The sequence below is a fragment of the Uloborus diversus genome, chromosome 8 (genome assembly GCF_026930045.1).
Source record: "Uloborus diversus isolate 005 chromosome 8, Udiv.v.3.1, whole genome shotgun sequence".
Classification (NCBI taxonomy): domain Eukaryota; kingdom Metazoa; phylum Arthropoda; class Arachnida; order Araneae; family Uloboridae; genus Uloborus; species Uloborus diversus.
The window spans coordinates 43,456,433-43,482,386 of record NC_072738.1 but is presented as its reverse complement, the minus strand read 5'-3'; the positions used below and the strand labels follow the sequence as shown (position 1 = coordinate 43,482,386).

The following is a 25,954-nucleotide window of genomic DNA, read 5'->3' as shown; positions in this document are numbered from 1 at the left end:
AACATGACGTTTGCTTCAGAGCTCAACACGGACATCTATATTTAGAGGAACTTATGATGTTGAGGCGTCATCATATGAACAACACTGAATAACAGAAAGGAAATCTTATCGTTTTTAGAGCAGTTCCTGTCTAAAAATGGACCACATGACGTCGCTTTATCGCAAAAATTTTGTCACACTGGTACCTCGTTTCCGTGCAGAAAGGAGTTCGATTTCTAGCGAAGGATCCAAGAAGCGCTGAAACGCAGTACAGTGCAGAGTTGGGCCTAGCAGTTGATACCTTTCTGCTAACATTAGTGGAATTAGTCCCAATGGTAAGATAGCCACTTTTTGAATTGTTCCAATGTCATGAAGTGAAAAATTTGCATGTTAGTGCAATTTAGTCTTAAAGGTAATACAGCCACTTTTTCTTTCATTTACCGTTTTTTCATTGTATTGCAATGTCATGAAATACAAATTCAAATATTAGTGAAATGATAAAACATTTACTTTTTCTTTGTTTTAAACCTTTTTTTTTCATGGTTCCAATGTCATGAAGTACAAATTTAAATGTTAGTGCAGTTAGCTACAAAGTGGTTATTGAGCCACTTTTTTCAGTTAACGGTTTTTCATTGTGTTTCAATGTCATGAAGAACAAATATAAATATTAGTGAAAATAGTCCCAATGGTGCAAGAGCTGCGTGCTTTGATTTTACACTTTTTTTCATTGTTCTAATGTCATGAAGTACAAATTTAAATGTTAGTGCAGTTAGCTCCAAAATGGTTGAGCCATTTTTTCAGTTAACGGTTTTTCATTGTTTTACAATATCATGAAGAACAAATATGAATATTAGTGAAAATAGTCCCAATGGTGCAAGAGCTGCGTTTTTACTTTCTTCTATATGTAATATATAGAAAAAAGTATTGGGTTCGCGAGCAAATTTTCGAATTTCGAATTTTGACGGTTTCGAACGTTTTGAGGTGTGCCGAGTCCATTTCGACCATTTTTGGAAAATGTCTGTCTGTGTGTCCGTGTGTGTGTGTGTGTGTGTCCGTGTGTGTGTGTGTGTGTGTCCGTGTGTGTGTGTGTTTGTGCGAGTGTGTCAGTATGTGTGTGTGTGACCAGTTTTTGTGACCGCTCTACAGCAAAAACAACCGCACGAAATCGAACGAAATTTGATACACATATGTGCCCCTATGTGAAATTGTGCCCATTGGATTTTGGCGCAAATTCCTCCAAGGGGGTGGAGCAATGGAACGTTTCTTGGGTCATGCGGGTCCGGTATTCCCCACAAAAATATCTGGCGGAATCAAATAAAATTTGGTCCAAATGTTGCACCTAAGATGTACAGGTGCTGGTTCAATTTTGGTGTCAAAAGCTGGGGGATGAGCTTTAGAACGTTTTTTGTTGTTAATTGTGACTGTTATATCTTAAGAAATAATGAACGGAATCAAACAAAAATTTATCGACAAATAGCCCTTAGAGGGTACAAGAGCTGATTTTATTTTGGCGTCAAGAGCTGAAAAGGGGGTGGTGCAGTCGAACGTTCTTTCTTTTTCATTGCGGGTGCTATATCTCAAAAAGTAATGCTGCGTTCTGGATGAAATTTAAAACAAATGTGAACCAAATGTGTTAAAACAAGCGTTGGTTCAATTTTAGCGCCAATCACTCCAAGAGGGGCTGATTTTTGAGCAATCACGATTGCTTATTGTTCTCATTTGACTGTTTTTGGCGTTACGCTGATTTTTCCCACCGCCACCCTCCGCACCATCACCGTGGACCGGCTGGCTCCTCACGATGCTGCTCCTATAGCGAAAGCCGTCTCCAGGTTGCATCCATGTCCTACACACACGCGCATACATACACAACTACACACACACGCGCGCACATACACACACACAAACACATACATACATACACACACAAACACATACACACATACACACATACAAACACTTACACACACGCATACATACAGATACCCACACATACACACACGCATACACAACTACCCACGCATTCATGCATGCACACAGACACAAACACATATGCCTACACACACATACACATACCCCCCACACACATTCATACACACACATACACATAACCCGTACACACAAACACACACGCCTACATACACACACTCGTGATTGCGAAAAACATAATTTGAATTCAAGATGTCAAAATTCAAATTATTATTATTATTTTTTTTTTGTGCAAATAAAAATAGCTTTATTAATGCAACAATAAGAAAGATAAATCGTAATAGACTGTTGTCTGCGTATTTCGCGTGCTTTTAATTGTTGGGAAATGATCGAAAATATTATCTCAATGATTTAAAATTTTTAACTGTTACCATCTTATGTTTGCTAACAAATAAATTTTTGCAATTATTTTAAGCCAGGCTTTTAAAATAATTTTCACTTTTCATTCTTTACTTTGCTTTTGAGATAAATCGGAAATTGTGACGGCCGTCAAGTTTTGGCGTGTGTAATTTTGTTTTTGTTGGTAATATGGCTTCCTCGTCAAGCATTAGGAGGGATCATAATTATAAGAAATATATAGAAGAAAGTTTCGTGATGGCCACAGCATACTAAATTCATTTTATACCTTTTTTTTTCATTGTTCTAATGTCTTGAAGTACAAATTTAAGTTTGAATGCAATCACTTTCAATGGTAGTAGAGTACCTGTTTTTCACTTAACGATTTCTCCATTGTTTTCTAATGTTATGAAGAACAAATTTAAATATTGGTGCAATTACTCTTAGTAGTGACAGACCCACTTATTTTTAATTTCACGTTCTTTTATTGTTCCAAAGTCTGAAGAAAATATTTTCGATGAAAAATTTCATTTCTGTGATAATATACTTTGAAAATGCACAAAGTAATACAGCAAAAAATATTTTTAACGGGCTATTTATGTCGCAAAAATGTCATTTCTTTGCACCCAAGAAACGATCATAACAAATTCCAATACGAGATTTCTTTGCTGATTTATGCATTATTTATTACACTTGATTTCCACAATCGGTGCAATCATGGTCAATCCTATAGCAAATGTATTCATTAAACGTGGAAAAAAAGTATAGAGCCGTTTTGCCTTTAAATTTGGTACTGACTATAAGGAACTGATTTAGACCATTCACTGTAAAAAAATTCCGAAACGTCACTGATTATTTCCGGGGAACGTTTCGGGATTTCACAAGTTTTCATCCATTTTTCCGTAAAATTAAGTACCTTTGCAAAACAGCTTACTTAATTGCTACAAGTTACACGAATGCAGACTTTTGTTGCGAAAATATTTTAAGCTACTTGACTGATCATGTTTATTTAATTGCATCGGCTTCAATTTGTTTACGGCCCGTCCTCAGTCGAAGCTGGTAAGTCGCTAATTTACTGCAGCTTTGCAAAGAAAGAGTTGGTAGTGATGGAATAATCGAGATCTATTGAAAGAGAGAGAGTGAGAACTCGAGCCTGAATAATGTCTAAATTGCCTAAGCTACATAATAAGATAAAGTTACATTCAAACAGAGTTCTGAAAAAATATTACTCAATTAAAAATCAAAAGGCAAAAATATTATCAAGCTTTGTCTATTTATTCAAATTATGCGAAACACTTCTACTTCTAAGTTTCTACTTTTTACTGATATTTTACAGATGACTTTGTTTGGGGGAGAGGAAGGGGAGTGGCATAAATTATTCTACTAAAATAAATTGAAAGCTGTGGTTGTAGAAAAATTCTATGATTTGTTTTCAAATATTATGGGATTATAACCTTGCTTTAATTCAATCGATATGCTATATTAAATTTAAACTCAGTTGTATTTAATTCAGTTTACTTTAAAAACAGTAAATGGTTAGTAAACTTATTATTTAACTGATATCTGCCTTATAAATGAAGATTAAATGATTTTAGATGAAGGGTATATGCTAAAAACAACCTATGACGACTTTTCCCATCTTACTTAAGTTGTTTTAAAATATTATATAAAATGATTTCTGCTTAGCTGTTTATACAGACGTATTCTAGAGACATCCGGAAAGTTGCCTGTTTTACCAATCTGCTAAAAATTTTAATGAACAAAATTTTACAATGAAGTTAAAAAAGGTGTTCAGATTTTAAAACGTTTCATTTGCACTCAAAACGAATTTTTTTCACGAAATAAAATACTGCCAGTAACAAAATTTTGTATTTAGAGTATAGTTCTTAGTTGTTAAAATTTAAAATAAAAAAATTACCCTCACATTTGCTTCGAATATGTAGCTCTTTATTTGATTTATAACCACCTTACCCCATTGACCATCTTCCCCCACCTGACCCTAGAAATTATTTGCACTGTCATTACTTCTAGTAAAACAGAAAGCGAAACTTCAACAAAGAGGAAGAAAAAGTAAAAACATTGATGAGTGGGGGCCGAGTCCCTGAAAAGTCTTACGTTATAAAGGAGCAGGGGCGGATACAGGAATAATTTTTGGAGAGGGCCCAAGAAATTGAAAAGCTACACCCCCCTTCCAATTTTCATAGCAAAGTTTTCATGACTTTATTTTCAAATGTTTTTTTTTTCATTTTTTTCAGCGTCCCTTAAGGCCAAATAATATACTATTAAATACATAAATAGTATGCACTCTTCTACTTTGAATATGGACTACTTCTTTGCGAATTTCAAAGCAGTTGCTGATTTGTTTTCAAAAATTTAAATACTACATGCCGTTTCAACTAATATTAAGGTTTGATCATGCGATTTACTTTATTTTGCTTTATTCACAAGCAGAAAAAATAAATCTATTATTTTGCAAATAACTTTGGATTGAAATGATTTTTCTAGGCACATTTTCACTTTTTTAAAGAAATGTTAATTGCTAATTCCATCAAAGAAGAATTAATAGACGAATGGAGGTGTTATGTTCCTTTGAGTTCGAAACCAGTAAATAAATTGCCACTCTGGTCTCTGACTCTTTTTCCGCTTTGGTCTCTGACTCCAGTATTACTTCTGTAGCAAACAAAATTGATTGTCGCTCTAAAATCTCAAAACAGGAAAGCTTTGTAAAAAAAAATTCAGCAGCCTTCATGAAAATCAACAAAAAAGCACATTTTTTCGAATTTTTGTAGAAACAGTAATTGTAGAGGAAAACTAGTTTTTTTCTCAAAAAATAAGTCTACTTCTGTGGAAAAAAAAGAAAATTTAAAAACTAATTTGAATTTTGAAATTTTGAATTCAAGTTATGTTTTTCGCAATCACGACTTTCGGCAGTACCCTACTCATTGGAGTTATTGTTTCTAGAAACGACTTCTGTGCCCTCAAGCCTGCTCCTCCTCCCGGACGGTTACGTGTGTATAGTTGTGTTTGTGTATGTGTGTAGAGGCTAGGCTTGTGTGTGTGCGTAGACCTGTGTGTATGCACGTAGGTGTATGTGTATAAAGGCGGGTGTGTGTGTATCAGTGCGTATGTGTGTAAAGGCGCGCGCGTATGTGCGAGTGTGTATGGAGCGCGCGTGTGTGTAGGATATGCACGCCACCGGATTCCGAGTGACAATGGTCAGGACCAGACGAGGCGCGCCAGCAAAGGCCGACGGGCGGTGGTGCTGCAGAGGCTCCTGGTCCAAGCCGAATAAGGAACCACAACATCAAGGACGGTCAAATGAAAACAATTAGCAATCGTGTTTGCTCAATTTTTTTAAAGTTGATGTTCTCGGTTGGGAACATTGGCGCTTGAAAGGTTTTAATGCTTGGAGTTTTCTTGAGAAATCATAAAAGCACTAACCAAAATACATTAAACCTCCCAAACTTTTCTTGAAGGTTCCTGAGACATGACTGGCTTTAACCGGGGAGATTTCCAAATTCTTCAGAAAGTTTCAAGAATAATTTCAGAAAGGTTTCTGACATTCAGCGGAAAACGTTCCTGTTTTTTGCAAGATGTGTTATTGGCAGAGATTGGGTACATCAGCTACCCATTATTTCCAAGGAACGTTTCTGAATTGTTTCTACAGTGTTTGTTGGTCTTCAAGCCTTCGCATCAAAGGTTTCATTTCAAAAAAAAAAAAAGCCAAATTCGACGTTTTGAGATTAGAAGCGCGCTATTAACGCATTGATAAGTTTCAGTGTAGGATAGATTGTACTGATGCTACTGAAATGCGGGAAAGTACCTCTTTGCTTATCTCTGAAAGCAACCAAAACTCGAGTTTCTTTCAACTTGCGAGCGTTCTTCTTTGATGTTACAACATCATGTATACCAGAGGAAACAGAAGTTGCACACTCGAGTGATAACCTATTTTCGCGGCGATTCAATAAAAAATGAAGCGAAACAGATAAGAAGTGAAACTAAAACTGAAAAGTACGGATACATCAAGCAGATTGTTTTGGTTTGCAGAGAAAATGTTAGTCTGCTGAACGGGATAACTTCCATGGGTGCCCACAGTGGAGGGGAGGGGGGAGGGATTATGGCGCAAGTAGCGCCATCAAAATGTGGGGGGGGGGGGGATTTTTAAAAATTTTTAATTCATTAATTTAAATTTATTTATTGATTCATTTTTGATTTAAATCATTTATTTTATTTTATTCCGTTTATATTTTATTTCATTTATTTATTTAGTTTGTGTGTGTGTGTACCATTGGCGTAACACAGAACTTTTCCTATAAAATAGTAATAGTTATAATAGTTAAAAATGAATAAATAAATAAATAAATAAAAAATATTTTTGAAAAATAAATGAAATAAAAAAAGAGAACAAAAAAAAAAAAATAAATAAATAAATAAATAAATAAATAAAGGTAATGAGAGTTGAGAGAAATGGGTGTGTGGGGGGGGGGGGGGATGGACATCCCTGATAACTTCTCTAATCGACAAGTCTAAATCGATGTCCTGCATAATCGACAATTTTGATGGTATTGTTTGACAACGACAAAAATATTTAATCATAAAGACTTTAAATAAACCTATCGTACGTTGATGTACAGTAACCCCTCGTTATATCGCGCTTTTCGGGGGAAAAAGAAAACGAGCGATATATCTGAAAGCGCGATATAACGGAGGTCATAAAAAATAGTTATAAGTCCAATATACAAGTAAACTAGCATTCGTTCTTTTTGACATGATTTTTTAATGGTTTGTTCATGAATGTACTGTCACACCTATTAAAATTTAAACAAGATTGAAATTGATTGAAAATCTTTTACATGGGCTAGTATGACACCTGCTTGATGTCTCTCAGTGATTGTAAAGGCCATGCATCAATACAAAAGAAGATGTCAAGCAGTTTACAGACTATCTTAAACTGAAATATACTGCGCGGGTATGTACATTTGGATGACAGTAATTGCTGCTGCTTTTCCAGCGAATTCAGAAGAATAGCTTCCTTTTGTTCATTGACAAAATAAAGAAGAAAGAGACCTTCTCTGAGCAATACTATATGTTTTCAGAAATGGTTTCAAACTTAAAGCAAAGTTTTTTTTTTTTGCTTATTTTAGGCTTTAATATTTCGGGAGACAGAAGAAAAGAGCGAAATATCCGAATGAGCGATATAACGAGGGGCTACTGTATTTTAATATTTGTGTTTACTTATTCACTCTGTTATTATTTTTTTAACTACTTTACAACATTAGAGCTCTTTAAAAAAAAAAAAAAAAATCTGAAACGAGCCTGCAAAAAAAAAAAAAAAAAAAAAGGGGGGGGGGGCAGCTTGTCTGCCGAATTTCAGTCAGTAACATATCTGGTAAAGCTTGACCACGAAATGAAGGCGGATGACCTTGAAGCGTAGCATCATTTGTAATCCAGTAAAACCTGTCTACACGATACTTACTGTTAGGACCTAAAAAAATTTCGTAATAGAAAGGTTATCGTTATAGACAGTTTGATTGTTCATGCTGAAATCTTGCTGGGGCTAAAAAAAATATTGTTGTAGACAGGTTATCGTTATAGACAGTATCGTTATACACAAGTTTCACTATAGGTAGAATCTACCAGAAAGCACCGAATAGTAAGAGGCATGGTCTCGCGAATCCTATCTATTCCAAAATAATAACAAACAACCTATTACAAATAATACAGACGATGTTTTTGCTTCAAGATCACTCGCCTCTTTTTCGTGGTCAAGCTAAAAAACCCAGGAATGTTTCCCGCGAAAACTTAGTAATCTTCCTGAAATAAACCTGGAATCTTTCTGAAACGTTTATCCATATCAAAGCCAGTCATGTTTCTGGAATTCCTTAGGAAACTTCAGGGATTACTTATTTAAGTATACCACAATCGGTTGGCATCTTCCTGATATACCACGAAGGTACTAGGACGGTAATGCAAGCAATTCCTTCAAAGCCGAGACTTCTTCCTCCTTTAATTGGTTAGGACTCATCCAATCCTAAAAGCTATACTTGTAGATACAAATACAGATCTGGATATATTTCAACAGTGAGGAAGAAACATATAATGAAGCAATCTAACGTATTTTTAAACTGGTAGATAAAAATATTTCTTACTACAGTGTAAAATCTGCATTCATGGAACTTTCTGAGATTCAGGAAACATTTTTGCCAGAAACTTTATTTTCACTGGAAACAGGTGTAAAGTCGCTTGAAATCCCGGAACATTACAAGGAGGTCATCATTTTTGTATCTTAATAAGGAAAAAAAGCCTTGTGGAATGAGCGAAATCAACTACGTTTTTTAACCAATCGCTTCTTATTTTATTTATTTAGCTATTTATTTCTTACTTTGAGGCCCATTCATTAATAACGTAAAGATTAATGATGTTCCGGATATCCCTATCCGTATCCGTATCCACGGATATCCGAGGGAAAAATAAAGATCTGTATCCGTATCCGTTACTTTTTTGACGGATCCTATTTCTATTCTAAAATTTTTTAAATATTTGAACAAAAGACTCTTAAATTCCGTTTAAATTAGGTTTTATTCCCTATTTAAATTATAAGTTATAATTTCAGAAGCCAATTTGTATCCCCCCCCCCCGTTGCAAAATGGAAGGGGAAATAAGTTTTAAAAGTGTGTATCAGTGTGTCTTTTTGTGGCATCGTAGCTCCTAAACAGCTAAACCGATTCTGATAGTTCATTTTTCGTTCACAAGGTGACTTGATCGAAAGTGTTCTTAGCTTGGCCTCGAATTTGTAGAAACTTTAATTACCGGAGATATTAATTAAAAACCGACTTAACTTTTTTCACAATTAGGGTAGTAAAAATTTACCCGCACGTTAAAAATAAGTTGTAAGAACGAAGTTTTCTGCGTTTGATATTTATTTGAAACTTCGAACTGATATACAGTAGGAGCTATAATCTTGTTAAGTAAATTTTAAATGCAATTCTAAGCCTTTATACGCGTGATTGGTAGCGATTTCATAGTCGGAAGATAAGAAGAAGAGGCTCAATGATTTAAAATTTTTGTCGGCTCTCTGAGACATGTTTTGGTTTTTTAATTTTTAATTTAATATTAGTTTTTGTTATTGATTTGAGGTTTCTGTTATTCTTCATTTTTGTTTTTCTCGGCGTCCTTTCAAAAAAGTGAGACTAAATTCTCTATTGTATTTACTGTTTGCAAAGGTGTTCCCGGCTCTGTATTTCGTCGGTCGGAGTACGTTCGGTGGAATGGGTTAGCGCTGCATTTATGCTGAAATAAAATGCGAAAAATTATTTCTAGCCTGTCCAGTAGCAGCTTTACACTCTTGTTCCTGTATCCTACATCTACCGAGCAAGCTAGAAATAATTTTTCACATTCCATCTAAGCATTAATCAGCGCTGGCTCATTCCTTCCAACTCTCCCTCAATTTTAACGGAGATTTCTTTAAAGAGTAAATCATAGTCTTGATTATATTTTTGCCGCAGTTGACATTTTTTGAAGAAACAGCCATTATTCTGATGGGAATACCTTCCGTAACAAATTTTACACTTGGATAGTTGAATTGGGTAAAAAAAAAAAAAAAATTAAATCCGTATCCGCGGATCTTGACACTAATGATCCGTATCCGTATCCGCGGATCTACTTTTTTAACGATCCGGCACATCACTACTAAAGATGATTTTGGCATTGTTTGAAACCCCTACCTCGATGTAAGGGTGCGTAAGATTTTTCTAACCTCTCTCTCCTACTTTTACCTTTGTTTCCATTTTGTTGTTCAAAATAATAAAAGGTTAGAACAGGATCAGTTACACTAAAATTTCCAATTTGACGAAAATCAGAGATTTTAATTTTTCAACAGATAGCTTAAATTATTTTATTTTTCTCAACTACATACTACCATTATATCATTAGATAAACATCTAGTCTTAGCTCTTTGGAATACCATTTATCAGTAGTTAAAAGTAAGTTTTTAATGTTTTGTCGAACTTTTTTTTGTATATGGTACAATACTTATCAAAAATAAAACATGCCATACGTAATGAGATTCTTTTATTATATTTTTGATTATTCATTCTTTGAAAAACAAGCATAAAATAGCTCACCATGATACGTTTTTTATCTTCCAGACGCAAATGAAATACAATATCTGCCAAACCACTTGACCGCACGATTTCAAATATGAAATAGGGACTTTGAAAATATTTCGAAAGAATGGGTTTGGACCCCGCTCCCAAAGCAAGGGTATGGAGAGATTCCCCTCCCCTATAGGGATCCTTACGTAATTAATGAATGGCCCCTTACAACATGGTAACATTAGGAAGAAGAACACAGTCAGAATAATCGGGGGGTGAAACCTCGTTAGAACTCTTAATATTACACTATAGGGGATGGTGAGGGTACTTGATCCCTCAGGAGACTTGTTCACTCTTTCAAATCTCGAAACTGCAATAATACAAAATTTTAGTTACGGTAACATTACTGAGGAGCCACGGTTATGTACTCAAGTGTCAGATGATCCGTTTTGCATATACTTTTGAGGTTATGTGTCATTTATAGTTTTCATAGTTAAGTATTTTTTTGATTGCGGACCAAAGAGGTCGCCAGTGTTCTTGGAAGATGCCAAGCAGTACATACATTGCTTTTACGGCATAATAGAAGATTCGAAACATCGTTAAAAGTGTGAGAATAATCAAATTTTGGATTCCTCTACTGTAATTTTGAAATATAGTAAAACCTGTCTACAACGATACTATTGGGACCTAAAACAATATCGTAATAGACAGGTTACCGTTATAGACACTTTGATTATTCATGCTGACATTTTACTGGGGCCAAAAAAAAAAAAAAGTTATAGACAGGTTAACGTTACAGACAGTATCGTTATACATAGGTTTCACGGTATGTTTAAAAAGTACACTGTAGAAAAAATTCAGATAGTTTCCTTGGAACACAAAGAGCAGCTACAGGGGCGGACTGGCCCGCCGGGCCCATCCCTTGTATTTCTTTCTTTCTTTCTTTTTTTTTTTTTGCACTTTTTTTTTTCTTTTTTGCACTTTTTTTTCCTTCTTGCAGTTTTTTTATTTTTTGCACCTCCCCCCCTCCAGGTTGGCGCCCTCTCGAGGGACCCAGTCTGCCCCTGGGCAACTAATGTACTCAATTTTCGCCAGTAATATATCTTGCAAAGAACAGAAACGTATTCCGCTAAAAGTCTGTAACTTTCCTGATGTTATCCCGGAATCTTTCTGAAGCATTCGAAAATGCTTCCCTGTAAAAAGCAATCATGTCTCTGGTAAAAATCAGTAACTTTTACAGAAAAGTCAAGTAAAAACAAAATAATGGGCGAGCACCTTCCTGATTTACCAGGAAGGCTCCTAAAGCATTAACCGTGGCCGAAACTAAGACAGAATTGCTAGTAGTTAACCATAATCCTACTTAAAACAGACTAAACGCCTTTCTGCTTGAAAAGTAAATAAAAAAACTAACAACGTATAATTGCACAAAAACTGCTGCACACAAGTGTTTCGTGGTTTTTAAGGGACCTTAATTTAATTGCAAATTAAAAGAGCTCATGGATGAAAGACGCCCGAAAAAAGCTTGCAATTTGCGTAAAATTGTACGTTGTTAGATCTTAATTTTTACTAATCATTCGCATTACCAGCAATTCTCGCAAAGATACGGTATCCAGAGACTGTTTTACATGCATTGGGAGCTTCGGTAAACGGAGCAAGCCTTAACTTCAAACAAAGACAAAACATCGAATAAATAAGTTCAGTTAGTCCTTAAACTGATGGCTAAATATATTTTTCACAACAGTGAGAGGTCTGCGTTCATGCAACTTGTAGCAATTCAGGAAACTTTTGACAAAGATACTTGATTTTCTCAGGACAATGGACGAAAACCTGTGAAGTCTCAGAACGTTGATCGAAGTTAATCTGTTCCGTTTCAGAATTTTCTTAGTGTATACTTGGGGATACTTGATTTTTTTCGAACCAAGGAGAATCGATTCGGGATTAATTGCCCTTTCATATGATGAAAACAAAAGTGTATGCTATTTAGTCTACATATTTTTCAAGAGAAATGCCGTTGTCTTACAAATTATAAACTGACAACTAAAGTAGAACCCATTAAAAAGGACAGGCCGACTTATCTGCCATTTTTTTTCTAAGTTAGCCATCGATCCTGCCTTGTTTCTAGTATTTATAAATACTTTGTAATATTCGTTGGCTGGTGTGTAATAAAATAATTGATGACAAGTTTAGTAAAATGTCACTTAAGGTAAATCTAGAAATATAACTTAGTTCACAAATTATACAAAAATGTATCGGGAAATGTTTACTGCAATTAACCTCATTTTCACACCTTATTTGTTTTCAATTCGGTTTTAATTTGTTTTAATTAAATCTTCTACATTTGCAAGATAAAATAATCAAACACCAATCAGGCAATACATTTAAAGCTTGGGCACCACTTTTCTGATACGAGGCTTTTGCACAAATACTAATTTTCTCCCCTGACAATTTTGGAACCATAGAATTGCAAAGGATTGGAAATACCAGATGAGTCAGCTCCTCTTATATAGTGACCTTGCGCTGAAGTAAATCCTCTATTAATGGCAAAAGCCAAAAATAAAATTTATGTTTAAAAAAACTGACTAGAGAGAAATTTTACCACATTATAAAAAAGATATCCACTCCAACTATTAAATTTACTATTAAGCTTATCGGAAGCTTTAATGTTCCAAAATTATTCTTGAAATTCGAATATTAATAAGTTTGCTTGGTTTGTCCCCCCCCCCTCCCCCAGTTTCGCCGACACAACATTCCCCAGCTTTTTTTTTCTTTTTTTTTTCAGTTTCAATCATATCTTTTGATATATCAAAGGGGAGAGGAAATTTGAAATGTCGGTGAAACGGGATAAAGCGTTTCCTTTCTCTTCTCTCGTACCACTAATTTCAGCTGATTGTTGGAGCCAATTTTGAAATATTTTTATAATTTATGACGTTAAAAAACACTAATTCTGTTCGTCACTAATTGTACTTACGGTAATGTTTGAATATCTCTTTTAATATTTATTTCTGAGTTTTCATTGTATACTTGACCAAGACTGCTGAAAAAGTATGAATTTCGTTAGTAATGCTAGTTATTTCGTGTTACGAAGTTGATATTGTTAGTAAAATTAAGGTTTTATAGCTATTGTTTTTTCTTTGTTTAACTTTTTAAATTGACACGATCAATTTTGGTTGTTTTGGAGTAAATAATAACCAGTCGCAATAATAAATGTTTACCTTTTATTTAAAACACTTATTAGAACACTTTTTCCGCTAGGGTTAAGTCTACTGCAGACCAGGATCAAGTCTCCTGCTGGCTGGGATCAAATCTCCTCGTGCAAAGGAGTCTTGATCTTTTTACAAACTTTTGGGTTTTCTTAAAAATACAGAGAAACCCCGATTTTAAGTTTCTCAAGGGACTGGGTTAAAATACGTAAAATACGGCGAAAACGTAAAACATAGGAAATACATAGCAGCAGAACTGATGATGGGACCAGATGAAAAAACGTTAAATGCGGGGGAAACGTAGATTCGGGAGACGTAAGATTGGGGTTTCGCTGTGTTTTAATCTATTATACAAAATTTTAAATACGGCAGAGCATCCTGACGGTGCAAAGACTGTTGTACACACATCAGGACATCACATCAGGATGTGTCCCTAGGTACAATAAGATGTTGTACCTTGGGACAGCTTGGAACTTTTACTTTAAAAATGGCTGGCCACATTTCATTTTCAAACTGTCTGAATTTTTTAAAAAAATATTTTGCATAGAAGTATGTTGGGGTATTTTAATGTGATTTTTAGATTTTAAATATGATTCAAATAGTTGACGATGAAAATTAAAATATGAAAAGTGTCCCAAATTACAACACTCTCCCCTAGTCCTCGAAGCTTGTTTTAGTGCTTAAATATAGCCTGAATTCCACCTAATGGTCAGAAATTCAAATAAAACTTTAAATAAGTGCCGTAACTGAGCTCCTGTGAGCTACCATGCAATAAAGCCCCTCATGCAAGCATGCATGTTTTTACAAAGTAATAATAATAAAAAAAAAAAGAAACTTTTCTTGGTATTAAGGAACTCATTTTTTTGAATATAAATATAAACATAAATCAATTATAATATACAGTAAATAAACATTTGTGAAAAATAACAGAGAATGACGAGAAATAATTTTGAAATGTAATGTAAGATATATTGTTGCATATTTCTGTTATTATTTTCTTTCTTTTTTTCTTTTCTTTTCTTTCTTTTTTTTTTGAGCAATCACGATTGCTTATTGTTCTCACTTGACTGTTTTTGGCGTTACGCTGATTTTATTTTCCCCCCTGCCTCCCTCTGCAGCACCACCGTCGACCGCCCTCACGATGCTGCTCCTCTAGCGAAAACCGTCTCCAGGTTGCATCCATATCCTACACACACATGCATGCATACACACACTCACACATACATACACACATACCGACACACACATACCCACACACTCATCCCTGCACACAGACACACCCACACACATGCATATATATACACACACACATACCTGCACACAAACACAAACGCATACCCACACACACACATACCTGCACACGCGCAAAAAAAACACGTGATTGCGAAAAACATAATTTGAATTCAAGATGTCAAAATTCAAATTAATTAATTTTTTTTAATTTATTTATTTTAAGTAAAGACATTGTTTTTTCGAGAATCGCATTCGAAAATATTAGACCTAGAACAAATTAAAAAAGAAGGGGAAGGCGACTGATATTTGGATTCAGTATATCGTTCAGCGCACTCAAGTTAGGAAGAATTGGCTTGAAACTCACTTCCGTTTGCAGCCGATAAACATCTATTGTATTCAACAACCGCAAAGTCACGAACGTAATAATTAAATCATGAAGGGATACCGCAGTAAGAGTTACGAGCTTTCTTGTATATATATCTAATTAGCAGTTTAAAAAAAAACTGGTAGAAAGAAATCAATCACGGAATTTCGGTAATGACAACAAATAATAACCGTTACTTGTTTTTCCACTGGATTCCTTTAATAACTAAATTCTTGCAACTCCAAAACGAGAGTTCAATAGCTAGTCATGGACTTTTTGTTTCTGCTAGTGATTAGGACTTTTGCTAAAGAAAAAAAAAAGAGTGCGCAATATTTCACTTTGAAGAGGTTTTTTTTATTGAAAACGGCTAGATAAATTTCTGGATTTGAATAAATTAACGATATTTTAAGCAATTCATTATAGTGACTTACATTATCGTCTCCAGACAAAATTGAGAGGGATAGGGGGTGGGCATCTTAGATTTCCATGTTTTAGAAATCTACCTTACCTTTATACTATCTTCATACATAATTTGTTTTCCTGAGAAAGGAACACTACGTTTACGCTTCAAGTGGGGTACATAAAGTGCTTGATTTAAAAAAAGCCACCTTGATTTTAAAAAGCGTAGAGCATTCATGCTTCATTGATTTTAACGCTTTAAATGTTACATCGAAAAGTCTTGCCTTAATAATGCTATGAAGTCATATACCTCGCCTGAACTAAGGCTCTTATATAAGGGGAGCTGACTTATCCGACATTTTGGTTCCAAAATTATCGGGCGAAAAAAATAAATATTTGTACAAAAGCCTCATTGCAGAAAACTGGTGTCCAAACTTTAGGTGTGTTGCCCGATTGATGTTTGATTATTTTATTCTGTGGATGAATACAATTTAATTAATACAAATTAAAAACAAATAAGGTATGAAAATGAGGTTTATTACCGTAAACATTTCCCGATACATTTTAGCTGAATTTGTAAACGAAGTTATCTTTCAAAATTTACCTAAAGTGACATTTTACTCAACTTATCATCAATTATTTTACGACTTAGCAACCAGCGAATATTATGACGTATTTATAAATACTAGAAACGAGGTTGGATCCAATTCTGTCTTGGAACCAAAATGTCGGATAAGTCAGCCTGTCTTTTTCAAGGGGCTCTAGCCTGAACAGGGCCTCGAAGCCTAGACCGTTAGGACAAAAGCCTAACGTCCTAGCGAGACTGAACTACCCGGCTCTAATCTTTAAAATAGCAAGCGGAAGTTCGCAATTCAATCAAACGAATTCATCATGATTTTCAAATGTATTTAAAGAAAAAAAAAAAAAAACAGCGAAAATGTGATATGCTTGTTTATTTCTCACCAAAAGCGAGGATTTTTTTTCTTCCCAAAGTGGATACCTTACTTATGAAGTTTGATGATATATTAAAGCAGTTACGGCGTTCCTACAAAAAAAAAAAAAAAAAAAAAAACTCTAAAACATATTATAGTATATGATGCACTAAAACTTTAGAGGTCAATATGATGAGTAATAAAGATAAAAGTGTAGGTACTACTTGGTGTAATTTTTTAATTCGTCATAGAGTGTCAGTGTAGCATGTGATCTGCCATTCTTGTAAGCTCATTACTTTATCAATGGCAATAGTTAAACTACGTAAAAGGAACAATTGGTTTTAGTTTCGCCATCTATTGGGAAACTAGCTAACTAGAATGGCAGATGCTACACTAATAGCTAATACCTATCGCAGTATTATGTGAGTGCCATATTTTTTTTGTATGTTCGTATCGATAGTTACGGAAACGGAATCTCTTCCGTATATGAACTGAGAAGAACAGTCTCTCGCTTGGTTCTTTTTGTTGCGTTGGTATCGTGCACCGCAACAACTCTTCAACGCGAGATTCAGTCGGGTGAAGATCCTAAAAATTGACGATTGGTTTTAGTTGCGCCATCTATTGGGAAACTAGCTAACTAGAATGGCAGACGCTACACTAATATCCATCGCAGTATTATAAGAACAGTCTTTCACTTGGCTCTTTTTGCTGCGCTGTTGCCTTGCACCGCAACAACTCCTCAACATGAGATTCCATTGGGCCAGGATCCTAGACATTGACAATTGATTTTAGTTGCGCCATCTATTGGGAAACTAGCTAACTGGAACGACAGATGCCACACTGATTACCCATCGCAGTATTATGTGAGTGTCATAATGTTTTCCACGTTCGTATCGATAATTATTTAAAAGAAATCTCTTCCGTATAGGAACTGAGAAGAACAGTCTTTCACTTGGCTCTTTTTGCTGCGCTGCTGTCGTGCACTGCATCTACTCCTCAACGATGGTATTCGTCGGAAGATGATTCTAGACACCGTGGACCAGACACTGACGTCGATATGCCCCTGAGTCGAGTGTACTATCGGGAGATGACAACGCCCAGGATGCCTCCCTGGCACGACTTCCACTTGCCCCCGATCCCGAACAGCAGAGACTATGGTGTCCCATATATCCCATTTAAAATCGAGGCCGGCGATGACTATGATGTCTCTGACTTGTATGATGTGTCGGACGATGCGACATCTGAAGTTCTCATGACGACGGAAAGAACGCAGAAAGTGGGAACTGTAACGACGGAAATGTTTCTTGCCGATGGTAATTATTTTAAATTACCGAGTGCATTGTTATTTTTAATTTCTTTTACTATTTTGTAATTAGTTTTTATCATATTTGTTCTGTTATTGGTGGGTCTCTGAGACAAGCTTTTCATTTAAGAAGTAAATTACCGCCACTAAGGCAGAACACCGATCTACACCGACTACATACAATATACCGATAGCTTAGATGTCCCTTCCAGAGACTGCAGTTTTGTTCTTGTTAATGGCTCAGCAGTCTAGAATACGAAATAATTGGATGAAGGCCAATGTCATCTCATTGAAGCTGAGAGTGCCAACAAGCTGGTAGATAAACTAAATTTATCTCACCAGTACGAGTCCGCACACATGGTGTGGTTCTACTCGTCAATTGACGGCAAAGCTTCGGTACTAAGCAGTAAAAGTTACCACCCGTAAGCCGGAGCTAAAGCAGAACAACATGCGATATCCCTACAAGCTTTTCAGTATTTTCCAAAATCAAAAATGAATAATAATTAAAGTTAGTTTTGTGTTACTTGCGTTAAGAAAATAATTTGAGGGTGTACTTAAGCAAACATAGATTTTGTGGATTTTAGGCCTTAGAAACTTTTAAAATAAAACAGGTTTTCCAAGCTTTCTGTGCTTCATGTCATCATTTTAAACGAGTTATTAGCTCCTGACGCAAAGAAGAAGGGGTTATAAGTTAAACGTGTCTGTATGTGTGTTTTCGATCAAGAGGGTTCTTAGCTAGGTCTCAGCTTTTTAAGATTTTAATTCCCAGACAAATTAATTAAAAGCCGAATTTTCATTCCTTTGAAATTTTGGTGGTGTAAACGTACTCACACATTTAAAATATTGGTGTCAATCGAAAGAACAATGTTCTCGGCTTCTGATGGGACTTGTTTGGAATTTAAAAGTGATATTAAACTGGAGTTATAGATTTTAATTTTAAATACCGACATAACGTACCAGTAACCAGAAGTTCTTATTGGAACTTTACACTGTTCATGTGACGACCGATACACAAAGATACAAACACGCATACTCTCTATCATACGTCGTTTCATAAACGTTTTAAAATTGCTGCCAACGTTGTGACAACCATTTTAAAATGTTTAAATGTTACGCATGTAACTGGGTAAGAATGCTGAATATCTTGTCGTTCTAAGTAGGGTAGGATCACCAGTAACACACAAGGGTCCAGTAACAGACAGTCATAAGTTTGGATTTAAATAATAAGTTTTTTAGGAGGATGAAACTGGTAGTTTGTTGTGCCCCCCCCCTCCCCCCCATGAATACGGTGCAATAATCAAGTTTTATCAAAGTGAATGTTATGAGTTAGTTGGTATTTACAAGGCAGTGATAGAAGGTTATGAACAGCCACCACGAGGTCAGCTGGTGTTTCATGCTCATTTGAATTTATTAAGGCTTTAGTTCTAAAAATAAGGAACTTTTGCACATTTTGATGAGAAAAAGGGAATCTTATCTATTACTCATCCTTTCATCATTCTGTTTCCAGCCTTTCATCATCCTTTCATCGTCCTGTTTCATCATCCTGTTACTGTGTATTATCCGATCGGTGTCTGATCTTTCTGATTTTTCGGTGTCTGTTACTGGGGGTCGGACCTTTTTTCGAAATTAAGCAAATGAAAATAGAATTAACTTATTCAGAGGATCCAAGAGCAGCCAAACGTTAGATGAGATGTAGTTCCATGAAAGTTTTAAAAGCATAAATACAGGGTTGTTCAAATTAAAGTTCCCCAACTCAGAGGCCTGTGCAGGATGTTCTATGGGTCATAATGTGATGAAATTTTGGAAACAGACAATTCAGATCATGCGCTCGTGATTTATTTAAAAAAAAAAAAATAGTACCGGAAGTTGCCGATAGGTGGCGTTGCAGATCAACAAGACATTCTATAGATGTTCTATATGTCTGCCGTGGTTCTCCACAACTTTTTCCATCCGTAAAGCAGTGTGTTCCACAGCGGAACGCAATAAGTGCACATTAATACCACGATCATTCTGAATAATTGAATCTTTCAGATCTGCCAAGGTTGCTGGATTTTCTCGGTAGACTTGATCTTTTAAAAATCCCCATAACCAAACGTCGCATGGGGTGGGATCAGGCGAGCGAGGAGGCCAAGCTGTTGGGAAACAGTGCCTGATCACACGTGCATCAGTGAAAGTTGCCCGTAACACCTGTAGCTTTGTCTTTCAAAGTCACCATTGTGTACCAGCGAGGTTCAAAATAACTGCCTATGCAGCGCCTGTCTTCCACCTTCCACTTTTGTAGGGCTCAATTTTTGCATACGTTGCGCAGAAGCTTTATTTCTGCAAATCACGTTGTTGAAATATGCAAATTTCCCCAAATACTTGTGTTACAGCGCCATCTATCGGCAACTTTTAGTACTATTTTTCTTTAATAAATCACGAGCGCATGATCTGAAGTGTCTGTTTCGAAAATTTCATCGCATTATGCCATATAGAACATCCTGCACAGGCCGCTGAGTTGGGGAACTTTAATTTGGACAACCCTGTACATTAAAAGGCTCTGAAAATTGAGTTAACCCAAGAGCGATGTCTTCTAAAAAGCCTACTAAACAAAAAAGACCTTCTAAAAAGTCCTCTTTTTGCAGAAATGTGTGTTAGTTTAGCGATGTTTACTATAGAAACTAATGAACGAATTCATTTCTTTTGCTTTAAATATTTTTTATAGTAAAACGCGCTTAAAATTTCAAAAAAAAAAAAAAACTATTTTTATGCATGTAGTTAATTCCAAACCTGTCAAATACTTCAATTTTTTTTATCTTTTCCAGATCACAAGCACGAACGCAACCACATGCACAGCTCTTCAAGTTGCAAAATCTATTCCATTTGTGTACTACTATTGCCATTTTCTGTTTTTATAAATTGGTTTTTTAAATCTGTTTAACTAATGAGTTTAAGAAGGTGTAACAATTTTTCGGCAGCGTTTCACAATATTGGAACTGACATTTTGTGTTGCTTTTTAAGTACGTAATAATCCATACAACCATATGAGGAGTTAATTATTAAATATGAACTTTTCAATGCACTTCGAATTAGTAAGTCTTTCTTAGTCATTAACAGCATTATAGTTTTCTGACTCAAACGTTTTAACTTCTCGCCCCCCCCCCTTTTTTCGGTGAAAGAAATTGAGGGGAAAAAAGGGGAAACAACTAGGTTGAGGAGTATGTCAAGCAAAAAAGCTGACTTGTAAATAGTAGTAGTAAATGAAGATAATATTCTATAGCTAAACATTTATACATATTTTCTGTTGTATGAGAGAAAAGTCATCAAAAATATATGTACATTTTTGTTAAAAAGAATGTTTTTCATTTCGTTGTTGTAACTTTTTTGTATTATGTGTCCTACTTCACTTTTTACTGTTGATAAAATTAAAAGCATCTTTCAAACGCTAATTGTATGACAGTGATTGCTTTGTTTAATGCTGGGTGTGCAATAAAATCTGTAGAGAAATGTATTTATGTAGCAAAAAGTATAATAAATTCAAAAAAATTACACGAAATTTCGTTGCATTGTTTTTCTGAAAGACTGAATATTTTTTGTTCTCCTTTTCGATGGATTTTTTCCCCCGCAGAAATATGGATTCGGAGTTTAAACATTGACATGAATTATTGACATATTTACTCTAGTTTGAGAACTATACTGAATTCCAAATTTTCCATGTAAATTAAGATCTGGATTTATACGGACATCGGAAAATACGGCTAACAATGATTTATAAAAAAAAATTAAAATTGACTCTACCATGAAAAAATTAGTCAACTAGAATCACCTTGAGGTCGAAGAACAAGAATATGGCACCATATTTTTCTTTACTATTATATCTTGGTTCTACACTGTAAAAACGATTCAGAAACGTTTCTGGAAAATAATGGGCAGCTAAAGTGCCCAATTTCTGCCAGTAACATATCTTGCGAAATCCAGGAATATTTTCCGTTAAAATTCAGTAACCTTCCTGAAGTTTTCCTGGAAGCCCCCCTGAGAAATTCAGAAATCTTTCCGTTAAAAGCCAGTGGTGTGTCTGGAAAATGAGAGTGAACTTAGGAATGTATAATACTAGCTGACCCAGCCACGCGTTGCTGTGGCGAAGTAGCTGGATTAAAATATTCTTTTACTCACTATTTTGATAGAATCTAATTAATATTTTTAGTAAAGCTTAAAATAGTCTAGCCAATTTTAAAACAAATGAGATTGATAACGTACGTACGTGTTAGGCTGAATTAAGTAATTAATGAATTTAGTAAGCACTAACTAAATTTTCAATGGTTAAAGCACTATACTTACGCTTAGTAAGTTTTGCAAGTAATGACTTCGGCCAAAATAAAAGCAAAATAACTTGAAAGTGATAGTAAATATCGAAACTGATTGTAAAATATCAGAACGTAGAAATGAAACATTAACCAACATACACTTTTAGAATGTACACTACATTTTATTCATCTCTGATTTATCTATGGTTTGTAATCAATAACTTCTTTACAAAATGCATTAACTAAATTAAAAACATATAAAAATTAAATTTTATAAATGAGGTAGATAACATTGACTTCGATCTATTGTTTCTATTATTTGAAAACTAAAAATTATCTAAGCACTAAGTTGTGCACAATATTCTTGCTTAACCTGTCTTTTGCTAACACGAATAGGTAGGATAACTTTCTCACTCGTGAGTAGGCGATAGATACAGGGTGCCCTGAAAAAGACTGATTGTTTTCAAAAATTTATAACAGGAAAATAGTTAATGATAAAAAAATAATTTTTGCAGAAAATTCATGTGGTGGGCCGTAAGTTTCGTCCCCCAGAGCTCCAAATTTTATTTATTAAAAATATTTTTCGAAGAACTATGATGTAATTTTCTGTCTTTCTCTGATTTACGGTCTTACATCTGCTGCACCCGAGATGGATGAATGTAGTGTTCTTTGTTTGCGTGACTTCCCTGATTTTTTTTTATTTTATTCAACACTGTAAAAACAACTAAGAAACGTCCTGACTAATAATGGGCAGCGAATACGCGCAATTTATGCCAGTGACATATCTTAGAAAAAAATAGGAGCGTATCCCACTAAAAGTCAGAAACCTTCCAGAAATTATCCTGAAATCTTTCTGAAGAATTCCGAAATCTCTTCGATTCGAGACAATCATTTATCTGAAATCTTTAGAGAGAACCGAAGTAAGATTAAAAATAATAGCTTGGCACATTTTTCGACTTACCAAGAAAGTACCAAAAACATTATCGCAACCATAGCAATAACTGCTAATAAGGACTTTCAAGCACGCACAAAGAATTCTACTTGCTTTTTAATCTTGGAAAGTTATGGACTCTAGAGACTCCCTTCCTCCCATTGGTAGTTATGTCAATGTGTACGGACCTCGACGACGGTAATGAAGTCAGTTCATCACTAAAATTCATTAACCTTCCTGAAATTATCCTGGAATCTTTGAAGAATTCAGTACTATCCCAGGCTAAAAGCCAGTCGTGTCGCTGGACCTTCAGAAAAAGATTAGGTAAGTTGAATAGAATGCATGACACCTCTCGACTTTTCCAAGAAAGCCCCAACACTAATGCTGCATAAAAGAACTCAGCAGTTCCAATTTTGGAGGTTTTAAAAATTGTTCGTAAATCTGTTCATTTGGTCAAAATGTTACACAAGTAACCACATTACAACCATCAACTAAAACAAAACTAACTTTTATTAACATAGACAATATAAAACTAAAACCATAGGAATGGTTCATGCTGGTATTTCAAGGGCCAGCGGCTCCCTTCAAAATCCACATTAATCGGAATCACAAAAACTAAAGCAATCTTTCAATTTAAACTTAAACTTAGGTTTGCTGTAAAACTGGCGAGAGATTTTCTCGCCAAAAGAAACTAAAAGGGAGATTCAACACACTCCCCCAGGATGAACAATTGAAATGTTCAGCAAAATTCAAATATTTACTTTTTTTTTTTTAAACAAAATAGCAATCAAACAAATTAACATACTTACAAACTTGGTGTAAACTTCAAATGAATAACAGCTAACTAAAATATATAACAGTCTGAATTAGACATGAAATAACATAAAGTTCAATTTAAAAGTAAACAGAAATGACATTTTTATGCGGAAGATTTTTTTTACTGAGTCACTGACTCAATATCAAGTTCTAAATTATACAGTAATTGAATAGGTCTCCTCACAACGCCTGAAGGCGTTCGAACAGCACAAGATCTAACTTTAGAGTCTCTGCCGAAAAAAAGGTCTTTAACAACTCCTATTTTCCACATGTGTTTTGGAACCTTGTCTTCATGAACTATAACCACGTCTCCAATTTTGAATTTTGTAGGAGTATCTATTGAAACGATGCGATTTGCAGATCGAAGTTCCAGTAAGTACTCCGTTCTCCAACGCTTCCAGAAATGGTTTAAAATTTGATCTCCGTATCTCAATAATTTCGTGAGGGTCTTTTTGTTGGATTTTGGTTCTGCCACAGAAGGAATATCCGGAAAGAAATTTGGGCGCTTGCCTATCAGAAAATGAGAAGGAGTTAGGGGAAATGGCTCGTTAATTTCATCATACACGTAAGTTAAAGGTCTTCCATTTATAACAGCTTCGATCTCAGTGAGAGTGGTTTGAATCTCTTCATAGCTCAAGCAAGATCGTCCTAAAACTTTCTTCAAGGGCGTTTTGACAGAACGCACCATACGCTCCCAAAACCCACCCCACCAGCTGGCTCTAGGTACAATAAATTTCCACACAATTCGGTTTTTAGTAAAATACTGTTGAACCTCAGCTTTGGAAATCTTACTCCAAATCTCCTTCAGTAAACTATCAGTTTTGATAAAGGTCTTGGCATTATCACTGTATACAATTTTACAGAGTCCTCTACGTGAAACAAATCTTTTGAAAGCTAAGATGAAGGTTTCAGTGCTGAGGTCAGATGCTACTTCCAGATGAACAGCTCTAGTAACTCCACAGGTGAAGAGCACAATGTAAGCTTTTTCCGGGCCCGATTTAGTTTTGATAAAAATAGGGCCGGCGAAATCAACAGCACAGGTCTCAAATGGGGGTGATTCAATTATCCTATCCTTCGGTAAAGGAGCAATTTCTTCCTTGCCAGGTCTAACTTTAAATCTTTTGCAAATAATGCAAGATTTCAGCACAGATTTAACATATTTCCTTCCTTTGATGATGTAATATGTTTCTCGAAGATGCGCCAAGGTTGTGGCTACTCCATAATGATAAACTTTTTCATAGGCCTGAAGAATTAGCAGTTTGGTGAATTGTTCCCCGCCCGGGAGTATCCAAGGATTTTTTCCCTTAGAGGCAGACCAGATAAGCGAAGTCTTCCCGATAAATATAATAAACCATCTTCATCCAATTTAGGGCTTAAATTGTATACAGGAGAATTTTTATTGATAGGTTCTTCCCGTTTCAGGTCTTCAATCTCAAGAGTGAACACAGTTTGTTGAGTTAACTTTAACCAATATTTTTCCGATTTTGTAATTTCTGCAGTAGTAAGCTCACCTGACAGCTTAGTCTTTTTCTTATTAATGTTATTAAGGAATCTGAAAATCCAAGCGGTGATGTTGTATACACGATTAAGTTTACTAAATTTTCCTAAATCCAGCAATGGTTCTGTAAGTAATTTAACATTGCAGGAAAGCTGAATAGAATTTAATTTGGACCTCTTTTCAATCAAATAATCATTATTGCTGGGAAGAATGTCATGCTTCGGCCACCTTTCTTTAGGCATTGATAACCAATCTGGACCTTCAAACCATAATGTATTTTCTACAAGACTAGTTAAACTTTCCCCTCTGGTCAACAAATCTCCAGGATTGGCTTTCCCTGGAGTAAAATTCCAAATTCTGGGGTTAGTCAAAGACTATTTCTTCTACCCTATTTGCCACAAATGGCTTCCAGTTTATCGGTGAACCCTTTATCCAATGTAGCGCGACAATGGAATGTGACCAAATATGGACATCTAAAACATGAGAACTAAAAACAGTTTTTAAATATTTGCACATCCTAGCAGCTATTATCGCACCCATAAGTTCGAGGCGAGGGATTGTCAAACGTTTTATAGGGGAAACCCTACATTTTGCCCAAACA

The 25,954-nt window shown here is 35.3% G+C and overlaps 1 protein-coding gene across 1 annotated transcript; it reads left to right on the top strand.

The window, feature by feature from the left end:
* The first annotated feature begins 181 nt into the window (after positions 1-181).
* LOC129227809 (uncharacterized) lies at positions 182-21,351 on the top strand. The gene is made up of 3 exons (XM_054862421.1): positions 182-314; positions 17,451-17,835; positions 20,630-21,351. The coding sequence occupies exons 1-3, from the start codon at positions 312-314 to the stop codon at positions 20,743-20,745; spliced, it is 504 nt and encodes a 167-aa protein (XP_054718396.1). The 5' UTR covers positions 182-311; the 3' UTR covers positions 20,746-21,351.
* Positions 21,352-25,954: the final 4,603 nt, after the last annotated feature.

Bases quoted from the DNA above. Each gene is read 5' to 3' on its own strand.
- LOC129227809 (XM_054862421.1), top strand. The intron at 17,836-20,629 runs GTAATTATTTTA...TATCTTTTCCAG, and splicing joins GGAAATGTTTCTTGCCGATG to ATCACAAGCACGAACGCAAC.